Source organism: Dysidea avara, chromosome 8 (assembly GCF_963678975.1).
Source record: "Dysidea avara chromosome 8, odDysAvar1.4, whole genome shotgun sequence".
Taxonomy (NCBI): Eukaryota; Metazoa; Porifera; class Demospongiae; order Dictyoceratida; family Dysideidae; genus Dysidea; species Dysidea avara.
Genome location: NC_089279.1, coordinates 10,633,351 through 10,646,804, shown reverse-complemented (window position 1 = coordinate 10,646,804; position 13,454 = coordinate 10,633,351). Strand labels below are relative to the sequence as shown.

At 36.6% G+C, this 13,454-nt stretch overlaps 2 protein-coding genes across 2 annotated transcripts; both read left to right on the top strand.

Annotated features, from left to right (window-relative positions):
* The first annotated feature begins 6,229 nt into the window (after nt 1-6,229).
* On the top strand, nt 6,230-12,406 carry LOC136264642 (targeting protein for Xklp2-A-like). Its single transcript, XM_066059418.1, has 7 exons — nt 6,230-6,510; nt 7,542-7,673; nt 8,202-8,415; nt 8,577-8,668; nt 9,166-9,369; nt 9,605-9,746; nt 11,823-12,406. The coding sequence occupies exons 1-3, from the start codon at nt 6,482-6,484 to the stop codon at nt 8,362-8,364; spliced, it is 324 nt and encodes a 107-aa protein (XP_065915490.1). The 5' UTR covers nt 6,230-6,481; the 3' UTR covers nt 8,365-8,415; nt 8,577-8,668; nt 9,166-9,369; nt 9,605-9,746; nt 11,823-12,406.
* On the top strand, nt 8,506-12,224 carry LOC136264764 (targeting protein for Xklp2 homolog). Its single transcript, XM_066059534.1, has 6 exons — nt 8,506-8,520; nt 8,577-8,668; nt 8,807-8,837; nt 9,166-9,369; nt 9,564-9,746; nt 11,823-12,224. Exons 1-6 carry the CDS (start codon nt 8,506-8,508, stop codon nt 12,222-12,224), a joined length of 927 nt encoding a protein of 308 aa, XP_065915606.1.
* Nucleotides 12,407-13,454: the final 1,048 nt, after the last annotated feature.

Genomic DNA, 13,454 nt, shown 5'->3' with positions numbered 1-13,454 from the left:
ATCATGTTCTACCGACACTTTTTGTTGTCAGCAAGATGAATGGGACACAAAGGAGGACACTGGTAAGTCCTTGAAGAATGCATTGTACGTACTGCAGTATGCCAAAAGGCACATCTCAGGCTGAAGCAAAATCGAACAGTGAAAAAATAAAGCCTGTAGCCTCAGCCGTTATCGAGTTACGCTTGTCTGAAGGCATCAGTCAGTTACTTAGTTGGTAGAAAATTCCATTAAATATATATTTTTAAATTTTGTAGCAACTTGTTGAAAGCATTTCGTGTTGAACTGAAGGCTGGTTTGGGCGTAGTTTTACGTACCTAACCAATACTCAGTGTTGGGAGTAACGCGTTACATAAGTAACGCGCTACGTAATATTATTACTTTTGTGGTAATAAAGTAATATAACGAAATACGCTATAAAAACAGGTAATATAACTCAAGTTACTTCACTTACAAATGTAACGCGTTACCTAAGTAATATAGTTACTGTAATGAGTCTAATATTACTACTACAAGTAACGAAGTTACTAATCTCGTTAGTTAGCCTCTGAGTAATGCCTAGCCACAACGAAGTAATGAAGCCTACTGAATGAAGCTTATTCACCAGCTTCTTACTTATAACCAAGATTTGCGCATTGTCCAACAACGCAATCATGTCACATGATAAAGTGGTAGTTTCACACGTGGAAGTTTAAGGCTGTGGACACAAAGTAATATAATATGTAATATTATTATAGTTACTTTATTTTATGGGTAATATGTAACTGTAACTAAATAGTTCAGTTGCAAGTAATATGTAACTAATTACTTTTACAAAGTAACTTGCCCAACACTGCCAATACTGTTTCATCGTCATCAGGGAAAATGGAGGCTGGTGTTTGGGTGATGTTATTTCGTGGGCCACACCTACTCCTTTGTGGTCCCCACTATACAGCAAGGGCGTAGGCAGGGGGGGGGTTCGGATGGTTCGGACGAACCCCCCTTTCAGAAGCAGAATTTTTTTTTAATTAAAAATCATACCAAATCTTACAGCCCTGGAGCTCTCCGGTAGCTACTTTCCAACTGGCGCTCTCCGGTAGCTACTTTCCAACTGGCGCTCCTCTGTACTACTCTTGAGGGTCACATCACATTAATGCTGAACCCTGCAAATCATATCTATTGCATCACGTGATCAATCGGCACGTGATGAATGGCGCGGGTGAAATGGCGAAGGACTGTTCAATGGTTGGTTGAGACATATTACAAGCTTAAGGCAGCAGCTGCTAAACTTGAGTGGTCGTGTTATACATGTGTCAGGTTAGCACGAACTGTGAATTGTTGATGTATATTTACCTGATTTATTTATTACATGTTGTGGTCACGTGATGTCTCGAACATATTGGAGTACAAGCCAAGTCTAAAGACCATCAACAGGAGGACCGGCCGAGAATAATGTATATAGCTGGAAAGAAGTATTGCCAACTAAGGGACTCGAGTGTGAAGGGCTTCCGTGTGCTAGGAAATTGAAGTTGGCTGTCAGTATGCTGTCTGGGAGTGAAGATTAGTTAGTTTTACAATAAGTTCATGGTTTCTATAAGATGCATAAACAGCAGTGTGTAGGTTTTAGCTAGTTAGATGCACAAACACCTTTTAATGTTACTGCCTAAGGGCACATTTTGTGTAAGCATCATTTTCGTTCAGACATGGTCTAGGGGAAGCACCCAGGCCTTCCCTTAAGACATTTCGGCCACTTCAAATCCGAACCCCCTTCAAAATAATCCTGGCTACGCCCCTGATACAGTACTATCGTACCATATGATTATCATATCAATCACATCTTGTGTATGATATTTCACAGCATCAAGTCTGGTTTAATATACAGTAGCAAGTATGCAGCTAGCTATTCTGTTGATAGTTTTTTTTTGGCTATGTGTTACAGTAGCTGCATTTTATTGTAAAGGTTGGTACATTGTTGACAAAGTTAATTTAACGGGCGGATCTAGGATTTATAAAAGGGGGGGGCTAACTCAAGGTACTAATTTCTTGGGTAGAGGTGTGTGAAGTACACTTCCCAGCATGCAAAGCATGCTAGAACTAGGGGGGTCTGGGGGCATGCCCCCCCCAGGAAAATTTTGAAAAATAGATGCTAAAATACTGCAATTTGGAGACATTTCTACATAAAATTCATAATATTTTCTGCCCGTAGATATTTTATATACTGCCTTTAGATTATAGGTATGGCTCTGAATAGTGTTGTTTCAGTTAACTAACTAAAACTAAAAGTACTTTTAGTATGGTGAATATGTTTAAGTTAACTAAAACTAAAATTATAACTAAAAACAAATGTATATTATCACTAAAACTATAACTAAAAATAAATGTATGTAATCACTAAAACTAAAACAAACGTATATAATCACTGAAACTATAACTACAACTAAAATCAAATCTATATTATTACTATAACTAAAACAAACGTATATAATCACTGAAACTATAACTAAAATCAAATCTACTAAAACTAAAACTGCTTACAATATAGCAAGTTGATCTTATTACTGAAACTGTAACTGCTTGTTAAATGTATTTGATACTACTTCTAAAACTATATGCAACTAAAATATCTATATCATATAGTTACGTACATACTACTATATTAAATCTATAACTAATAAAAACTGTTTGACCAAAATTCACGAACTCAGTAATGTAGGTACTAGGTAGTAGTGATGGCCTATAGTATGCTAACCATTTTTGTTAATGGTCACTGTAATTTAATGCTTTTAGCTAATGGCTACATTTATGCATACCTGCATGCTTCAACAGCCCCTATTGAAAGAGTATTTGTCTACAAGTGGGGAATCGACATCTGGCAAACGCAACAGACTTACTAATAGTAACTTGGAAAGGGAAGTTCTGCTAAGAAAGAATAAGGAATACCTGTGACAGAGATTGCGTCAAATGCACTGTATTAAGTGTTGTACTAATCTATATTATAAAAAAATTGACAGGTCTTGTAATACAAAGATTTTGTATTACTAAGCTGGAAAAATGGTACTGAAATTATAACAAGAGTTTCATTCACATAAAATATAGCTTACTATTAAAGCTAAACAAGGTTTTCTTATGCACAACTAAAACTATAACTAAAAGGTTTTCAGATACATAACTAAAACTGTGTCTAAAACTAAAAGGTTTTCAAGTTTTTAACTAGAACTAGAACTAAAACATTTTCATGTACATAACTAAAACTGTAACTAAAACTAAAAGGTTTTCATGTTTTTAACTATAACTAAAACTAAAAGGTTTTCATGTTTCTAACTATAACTAGAACTAAAAGATTTCGACGTACATAACTAAAACTGTAACTAAAACTAAAAGGTTTTCATGTTTTTAACTGTAACTATAACTAAAACTAAAACATCAAAGGGTGAGTAACCATAACTAAATCAATAACTAAAAAGAATTAAGAAAGATTACTATAACTAAAACTAAAATTATTGATGAAACTAGCTACAACTATAACTAAAACTCCATACTAAAACAACACTACACTAGCTCTGAAGCATTTTGCTAATGGAAAAGTTTGGGTAGATACAGACAACCAAATACATGATGCACCCCTCTCACAATTGCACAACACTGAATAGGTGCATGTTAGAATAATAATGTTGAAAGTGGAAAATTTTGAAATTTGAACAATACAAGATTGAATCTGAGAGCACTTTCAATGGAAATTGTGTACCTGAATTAAGTATTGCCATACATATTAACTACACAAGTTGATGAATGAAGCCCTTTAAACAGACCAGTGCACTTCATTGTATGTATAGGTGCAGGCAGATTTGGAAAAATTCCATAACAGAACCAACTACATGTTTCCAGTGAATGTTCTATTAGAGTAGTTAGCTGACTGCTCTATTAGAGCATCTCGATCTTGTACACCTCCAATGCTGATCCGGGTCCTTGTTGAATAAACTTTAGCATAAATCCACTGATAATACCTTGGAAAGATGTTTATAAGGTGGTTTTATGAGTATTTGTATTATTAGTGATCATATAATTATGCTAAGACAAAATTCCATTATAATACTCAGCATATTGATCAAGTAAAGCCTAAATATGAAGGGGGGGGCTTCAGCCCCCAAAGCCCCCCCCCCCCCTGGATCCGCCCCTGGTAATTGTTTTGAGGATTACTGAGCTAAGTGTATGTATGAGCAAGGTTAGATTCTAATGTTGTGTGTGACTACGTATTTATGTTGCTGTTGTAGCACAAGGGAAACCATGATGTTTTTTTAATATTAATATCATCAGTAAATTGTGTCCCACTTATTGTAATACTGCTGCAACTACGTAATAATTTTTTCTTCCTTAATTTTAGTTGATAAATCATGTACATTTTGTATTTTAATCCTTAATGGAAATAGAAAGAACACAGACACACTTTTAGTGCTGCCATCATAAGGATTTGTTCTTATAACAGAAGCCACCAATTAGTATGTGTTGTAGCTATTCCCAATAAGTGATAATTATTAATGTGTACAATGGTACTAGTAGATACTGGATATACAGGTAGATCGTAGTGCTGTACCATTAAGTAATTTTCTTTACCACAATTGACCTATGAACCTACCTACTAGCTTACCTGAGAGGAAGCAGTATAATACCTGTCTCAACTCATACAGTTATACACCAATGGTAGGGTTGAGATGAACTGTAATGTTTAGTATCTAAATATTTGGAAAGCAAAATTGTTACAGTGTACAAACGTGTTAAAATGTTATGTTTTAATCACATAAGTATTTGGAGTGCTATATTTCTTTCCCTTTGTATCCTTAAAATTGCACCATGATGTCTATTTGCTGCACCCAATGGTGACTTGGACAATTTGTAGCCAATGCCAGATTTGCTAATATTATAACTGTACCTGCATGCATAGCTTCACTCACTCATATAATTTGCAATGCTGTTGGTTAGTCAGGGACAATCTATCAATAGTTCATAACTGGGACTCACCATATTTGTACAGTCACTACAATGGTGTCTATTGATGTGAACATTAAGACATAATCCCATGTTACAAATCACTATTTTACTGGGACCTGAAGTGGGTATTAGGTAGCATTGTAAACATGTTCACAATAAACAGCAAGATTCCATACATGTTTTTATCACATGGTGATCATGAGGTTAATTAGTAGATGACCTCATTATTCTTCTAAACAATTCCTTGGTTACCATTCTTGTCTAGCTTAATCATCACCACCACCACAACAGTAAATATGATCTCCCAACATGAGAAAGTTGTCGACTTTGCTTGTTCAATTTAACAGAAAGGTGAAGTACTTCCATTGATGTGAAACTGTACATTTAGTCCGCACATTCATACATGCTGATTGAGATTATAGAATTAACATAAAAGGCTTTGTACTAAAAGTATTCTACAGTTGAAGTGCATTGCTTGTGCAATTGTTACCACATTGTTATGGGAATTATGTAAACTGTATACAACTTGTCCTACCCAGGGGCTTATAACCCAAAGGTTTTGTGGCCTATTGCAAATAAATTACTACACAGATGCAAACAGCATCGTGGGGCGAGCCTGATGACTTTGAAGTATTGATGGCAGTGCAAACTACTATAGACCTTACGAGTTGTATGAATAGTTCATATTGCTGATGGATTTTACCTGTATCAGTACAAGCTTGATGCTTTTATTGATAAGTCAACTGTAGGATCTAAGGAGATCTAAAAGAAACCATAATAAGCTATTTGGGAATTCAGGAAGTTGGACATTCTTTAGCTATTACACTTAGTTTGTTATAGTATAGCTAGTTGCATGTAGATTTTTTGGTACTCGGTACAAATAAGAATGAAATAACTTGCTAGAAATCAATGTGTTAATTAGCTATAAAGGTGAAATAAATATGATAATTACAATTATAACATTAAATTGCGTAGGGATTTGTGGGGAAGGCAGTGCATTTCTAGTTCTTTCAATTCTCCTCTGCTCCGCTGTCATCCCTGCTCTTCGCCGTCTCATATACTCCCTGTCTCTACACCTTCTTCTTTCCGCATCTTCAGGGGTTTCTCTATCTCTTCTACGCCTGTACTGCTCTCTCCTGCGTCGAAGGCGTTCATCTGCATCCATTGCACGTGGCTGGGCAGTAATCTACGCCGGTAAATGCCGTGATATGGTCCATTACACATCGCCAAATATGGGAAAGCAGTAATCTAGGCCGGTAAATCCCTTGATATGGTCCATTACACATCGCCAAATATGGGAAAGCAGTAATCTAGGCCGGTAAATCCCGTGATATGGTCCATTACACATTGCCAAATATGGGAAAGCAGTAATCTACGCCGGTAAATCCCGTTATATGGTCCATTACACATCGCCAAATATGGGAAAGCAGTAATCTAGGCCGGTAATTCTCGTGATGTGGTCCATTACACATCGCCAAATATGGGAAGGCAGTAATCTACGCCGTTGATTTATCGTGATATGAATCATTACGCTGGAGCAAGTGTAAGGTATCCGCTTTATATCGTAATTTATTGTCGTATTACGGGTCCATTACACATTGACTCCGTTTCTTATCGTAATTTTTTGTAAACGGGTCCATTACACCGTTGACTCGATAGTGTGGGGCTCGCTCAGGCTCGCCCCAATTAATTATGAAAAAATAAAGTGATGGAAGTAAAAAATAAATAAAATAAAATCTACTACCTGACAATTGTATGTTCCCTTAATACTACTCTAGGGTTGAGTTCAATATTGTAATGTTTAGCTATTTCATTGAGAAGTGTAGTTATTGTGTTCAGGCATTCTATAGTGTGGAAATTTGTAATATAAAATGTCATGTTTTAAGCACATGCATATTATACGTAGGTGGTAGGGTAAACATATATTTCTTTTCCTTAATTTTAGCCAGACATAATGGCTTGAATTTTCAACTGTAAAGGTATATATAGTGAGAAATAATTTCAGTCCTTTTATCCTCGCAGTTGCACCATGACATGTAGCTACCTATATTTGTTGTACTTGATAATAAATTATACAATTTTGATTTATATATGAAACTAAGTGCATGCAATAATTTGCTAATTATATATGCAATCCTGTTAGTCAGGGACATCCTAGCATTACTTTGTAATATTCCAAAATGGGACTCATTGTATGCAGTAATACAGTGGGACATTTTAATGTGGGCACTTGATATCAGGACAATAGTGTACAAGGTCACAAAATAGTATAATAGCACATATAAACCACCTTGGAAATAGGAATGGTACCATGATGTTGCAGGATTGCTGACTAGATCAAATTTACAGATGTAGCTACAATCATTTATGCAATACTGTGTTGACCTGTTTGTATTATATCAATGGGAAAAGTAGCCGATATCACAACTCATGTACAGTATTGTGAACAATACTTCCATACTGTAGCTAAATTGTGTAAAATTACTAATGATTTTAGGCTAAGCTGCAATTTAGCTACCATTACACTAATACATAACTAAATATTGTTTATAATTTTTGCTGAACACAATAACTGCAAGCAAGGAGACTGTTATGCCTCAGGAATTGACTAAACCGAAGACACCGAAACTCGTGGCCAAGACTAGAAGCCGTCCAGTTCATGTTGAAAGTGTTATGGAGAAGGAAGAAAAAGAAGCAGAAGAAGTTGAAAGGTAATCAAAACATGTATGTAGGTGTATCCATAATTTAGCACATACAAGGTTGGTGTATTGGTAGTTGTCTGTGTGGACCTCAGAAACTGTTTTTTTTTCCCACTTGTACATGTTTTTTATTTGGAGGTCTTTAATATTCAAAGATAGATAATTTAGTTCATAGGTACGCTTTGTCAGATGGAACTAATTAAGCCACACTTATTAGTATTTACATAGCATGCAACAAGCCCTTTGTGAGATGTCTAGGCCCTATGGGGGAAAAAATAAACTGACTGTTCTATTAGTGTGTCTTGATCATCGTACTGAGATTACACCAATAGAATGTAAAGAGGTGGTTATTATGATGTAGAGCAAAGTTATTGTACTAAGCAGACAACTGCAGTGATTTATGCCCCCTCCCCATGTTTTCACATCCTGATTGCAATATTTTAACTCTTAACAAGTTTGTAACAGGCAATATTGTGTAAGAGTTTGGTTCCATAATTGAGATGAATTGTTAATTAAAACATGCATAATTTTTTAATCTAGCTATCAGTTTAAGGCAAAGCCTTTCAACCGTAATATCATAGTGATGGGAGGTCTTCTTGGTGTGCCAAAGGTTGAGATGAGGTCCCTAACAAGAGCGATGTCCCCTGCACTGGCTGCAGATACTAAACCTAAGAAGACAGAAGAAGACCACTCAATGTTATAGGAAGAATTTCGAGCTCGTCCTGTCCCCAAGGGCATCTTAGAAGGAGTAAAGGTTAGTTGGGGTACGCGTATAGCTGTTTCTATACAGATGTAACCCTTTTCATATTTTCATGCGCATTGTAATTTCTTGCTTTATAAGCTCATGGTTGTACTGACAGTTTGGCAGAAAATTCCCTGTATACATGTACCTTAATTATTGTTCTGTTGTTACAGGGGGTGCCAGGAAAAAGGCCTGTTGAATGTACAGACCCTGAGTCACTGGCGTTTTGTTTGAAAAAAAGGAAGTTGGAGTGGGACTCTAAAAGGTATGTGTAATACGGTACTGTATGTAATTTGTAGTGTCCCTTACATTGGTCATAGGAGGGAATTCCCTAGCTTTGCATGCACTTCACTACTTTCACCATATTTTACCAGTTTATAGCTGTTGCTACTATAACTTTCAGCATTGAAAACAGTGTGGCTACTATTGAGAAGGTGGCTAGGTAATTTTTATGGGGTAGCATCAGGTGGCTTTATGGGTATATGAAATGTGAATTCATATGTGCATATGTGAGTGTAGTGCGCGCGCATGCATGCATAGGCAATTATTTTAAGGCTTGTTGCATCAATTGTGCCCCATGATATTGTACTGTATCTACACTGTACCATACATTAGGTGAATTGGGTAGTATGCATGTGCCTGAATATCTCCATATGAATGACAGGAGATTTGATTTTTGATTAGACAGGAGGGTATAGGGGTGCTTCACAGTAGTATTTCAGGGGTCATGTGTATGTACATTAGTAATATCATCTGTAAAAGTTTGAGCAGAAGGAGGCCAGTCCAGAGCCAGTATTTCAACCACAACCTGCTCCACCAGCTGATAAGCCTGTGTTTCATCCAGAACTGAGCCACAAGAAGATGGATGTGCATCCATTCCAGTTTGAGAGCCGATATGAAGGCAAGCCCACTAGACGAGACATAGTTGATGGTGAACTGAAGCGACAAGAAGAGGAACTAATAAAGGTGATTAGAAAGTTTACTCCTATGTGCTTAATTTAGTGCCAAGTTCTTTTTTTCTTGTCGTATGTGCTGACAAGCCACCAGTTACATTAGTTCTATGTATATAGTACAGTTATTCTGCTGTATTTTCAAAAGTTCCCCCCTAACCTTTATTTCGTACCCAGTTTCTTGTCCTAGTTTAGTGAGGTATTCTATAGGGTGGTGTTGTTATTGTATTTGCTGTTCTAAAAATTGTCAGGGGTCACAGTTCAAGGCAAATCCAATACCAAACCTTTCAGAAACAGAAGGTGGTACGACCAGGGCAGAAGATAGAACCAGAACTTTTCCAATTCCGATCTGACTTAAGAGGGGAGAAACACCAGAAGCAATTCCAAGAAAAGGTAAGCTACTGTGTGTGAATTATTGGTAAGTACAATGGAACCTCAGTCACATACTGTATGGAGGGAACTTTGCCACTGGTAAAATTTGGTTAGTGACCATAAATTCATCAAATTTTCTCCATCCAAATATTTTGCTCGTGAGGAAAACAGCCACTCTTGTAGTTATGTAGTTTTAAGCATGTAAACCTGTTGCTGATGGAACCAAGCAGTCCCTCGAGTAACTCTATGTGACTGGCCAAGGGCTACCAAGTCATCAAGCTAGTTGGGCTAGTACATGTGCTATCCTTGAACCTTGAACAAGGAAGTGGCACTCCAATATGTCCTGTACTCTGATCTTCATCACAAAAATCAAACAAGAAATTTGCAGTAGGTTAAAAGACAAGCTTCGTTTGTGAAGTTTATACCGTAACTGATACTTTTACAATTACAAAATAACCGATCATAATTTTACTAAATATACAACTATTTTGTTAAGAATCAAGCATGGATTTTAGCACAAGTCTTGGATCTAAGCTAATTTTTAATAGCAATTTTATTTTGCCAACTGTGATATTTTACTTGATTTGCCAATTTTCCCTACTTATGTGACCGGATCTGCGAAAACCCAACACAATAGCACAAGCCTAAATTTCCAGTATAATGCATTGAAAACAATTGGTGAAGTTTTTGCATATTGTTGAAAAAATTGTAAATTTTTTGAAAGCCTCTTTCTTAGTGAAGGCAGGGACTACCAATAAAATCCTGGATATCATCTTATTCGCCTACTCAAAAGTAGTTAGAAAATCTTTGTTCCGTTGCAGTAGCTATACCCAAGGATATGCAAGTTATGAGTGTTTGTTTATGTGACGTCAAAGCGATTGTATGTGATCGATCTTTCTTCACGAATTTCGCCTTTGTATCCAGTGGAGAAAGGCAATAAAAGGACAAACTTACCCAGTAAATGATTCCCCTATTCATGGCAAACACGATGGTGAAACTTTCAGCCCAGTACGTCCATTCTTTCATAAGTTAAACCATTTTAGTAAGTGTTTGTAATTTATTTTCCCAATAGAGTATACTTGGTGTACAAATCGATTTTTCTGTTGTTGCTACTTTGTAGGTCTGTGACTCTAAAAGTTATTGGCATATAGATATGAGGCTGAAACTTTGCTAGAGAATGTACTTGGCTAAGTAGATCATAAATATTTAATAAACAGGAATTCGAAAAATGCGCTATTGTGTCGGGTTCCGGTCACATATGTTTCTTTCCGTACATACATACGGGTATATCTGGAATTCCTTTACCAACAATATAAAGATTGTTCTATTAAAGTAGTTGGTTGTTCTATTGGAGTACCATCACTTGGTTGTTTCTTTTACTGTACTGATTCAGATTTATTGGTCTTCCTTGCTATATGACCTCCAGCTTTCTGGGTTAACTGTCAATCTTGTTCCAATTGAAATTGGTTGTTTAGGCCACTTTTTGCCAGAAACAATTGTTCAAATGGCTACTGCTTGTGAAGTGCCAAAGAAAACCATAAGATCCTTGTTTGAGCAGGCAGCTCGCATTGCTGTGTCCTGTTCTTACAGAATTTTTAATTCTAGAGCCTCCCCGGGCTGGGATCTTTTAGACCACCTTAGGTAAACTTTAAGTATGTTTCTTTTTTTTGTGTATTGTAATTTAATTTACCTTTAGTTAATGTAAGTCTTGCCAGGGCTCCTGTACTGATCCATCAGCACATGGTACCCCTGTGTCTAGGCCCCTGTATGCTTGTAATGTATATTTTGTCTTAATCATTAAGACGTCTATTCTCTCTCCTTTTCTCCCTTCAGTTGTCTAAACACTAGGTGGTTCCCAGGGGGGTTTAATTTTACTTCATTGGATGGTGCCAGATAACTCTGCTACAGAATACCTTTGAGGACTTGTATAAATATTTATTTGTGAAAAGATGAGACCCTATGATATACTAAGTAACACAATGGACAGTAATGAATACTAAAGTTATAGTGTATAATAAAGAAAAGTTGATAGCTATCAACATGTCGTGTGTGTGTTGTGTGTGTGTGAATGAGTTAGTTTGTTCCTAATGCATATAGGTCAAGGAAATGCAAGAACAAGCAAAAGTGGTTGCTGAATTTAAGGCTTCTAAAAATGAAACTATCTACAGTAAACCATTTGTCCCGGAGAAATCAAACAGACCTCTTCTGCAAGTTCAGAATTTTGTATTAAACACGGAGCAGCGTAGCCAGCAGCGAAAACTGTACGAGATGGACAAGAGAGAGCGTGAAGAGCAGCAGGCTAGGGAGCTAGCTTTAAAGAAAGCCGAAAAGGAGGAAGAAGAAAGAAAATGGTTGGTTGAATACCGACAGTCATTACAACACTGTGCAGGACCAATTCGACACTACAAGTCAGTGGATATACTACCAGCTGATAAGCAATCAACTACTCCTCATACACCACCACTAATCACCAGCCAATGCTGCAGAAATCAAATATAGAACATGTTTTTATTGTAAAGTTACTAGTTGTTTTTTGGTATGTACATACGTATTTATTTACTACATAAGTGTCTTTGTGTTGTATTTGTTATCCTGTAATGCAAAATGCAATGAAATGTATTTATGTATAATTATATTGACCTTTAACAAATGTTGGTAGCTTTTTGACTGTACATACTAACAGTAAACGCTATGTCTGTGTTTGTTCAGTGCAATAATTCTGTGCTGTTGTATATTTCTTGTGTTTGCTTAGTTTGTAATTAATTGGACCCTGTAAAATGTACAAGTTGAAAATGAAAGTATTATAGTGAATAGCATATAAGGCTATCACACTCCTTGTTTCCTGCAGGAGCTCATCAAATCCTATGGGCAAGATTTGATGTGCTCCTGTTTCCTGCCACTGCCTGTATCAATTTTAAGGTAACCTTGCCAAATTTTATTATTTGATTATAGATCATGTATTTCATGACAGAGAGGCACAGAATGACCAAGTGTTAAGATAAATGTATTGGCTGCAGATATAAACACAGCAGTTGCACGTCCTTCCACTGTTGTTCAACAGGAAGTATGAGAGCACAGTCTGCACCTTTCAAGATACTCTAATAGAGCAGTCGCATACTCAAATAACAAAGGTAAATGTGTTAACAATCACCTCCCGCCTACATCAGGTTTTAGGTGACAGGACACAAGCAATATAATAACAATGGTCTAATGCTCAAACCATGGCACACACAAGTGTCCAAGCGTGCCAAAGTGTAGAGCATGACTGGACCACCATTTAGAACAATGCCTTATTGATTACCAACAATAGGTGCCTAATTACTCTAATTGACTATTAGCCAGTCCAGTGGACCAATCTTGTGAAACACCTGGGAATCCATACAAATGGAAAGTTACTGTGGTCTTCCCAGTATCAGATTTTTGCTTCAAAAGCACCAGGGTTTTGAATATATTGGGATATGTTTCAGAAGTCAACATGTAGATAGAGCATACAAAGCTATTGTTAGGCCACTGATGGGAATATGTTTGTGTGGTTTGGGCTCCACAAACTTAATTGGTTGATTTTAATTTAAGCTCAACACATTTGACAGAGTCGTTCTTCCATGTAAGAGTGTACAACACAATAAAGTACAATAACAGCAATTTTCTGCTTTATACAATACATGTACATAATATGGTAACAACATTGGCATGTAACTTTGAAAGATGTGAACTTGTCGAAGGCTGTTA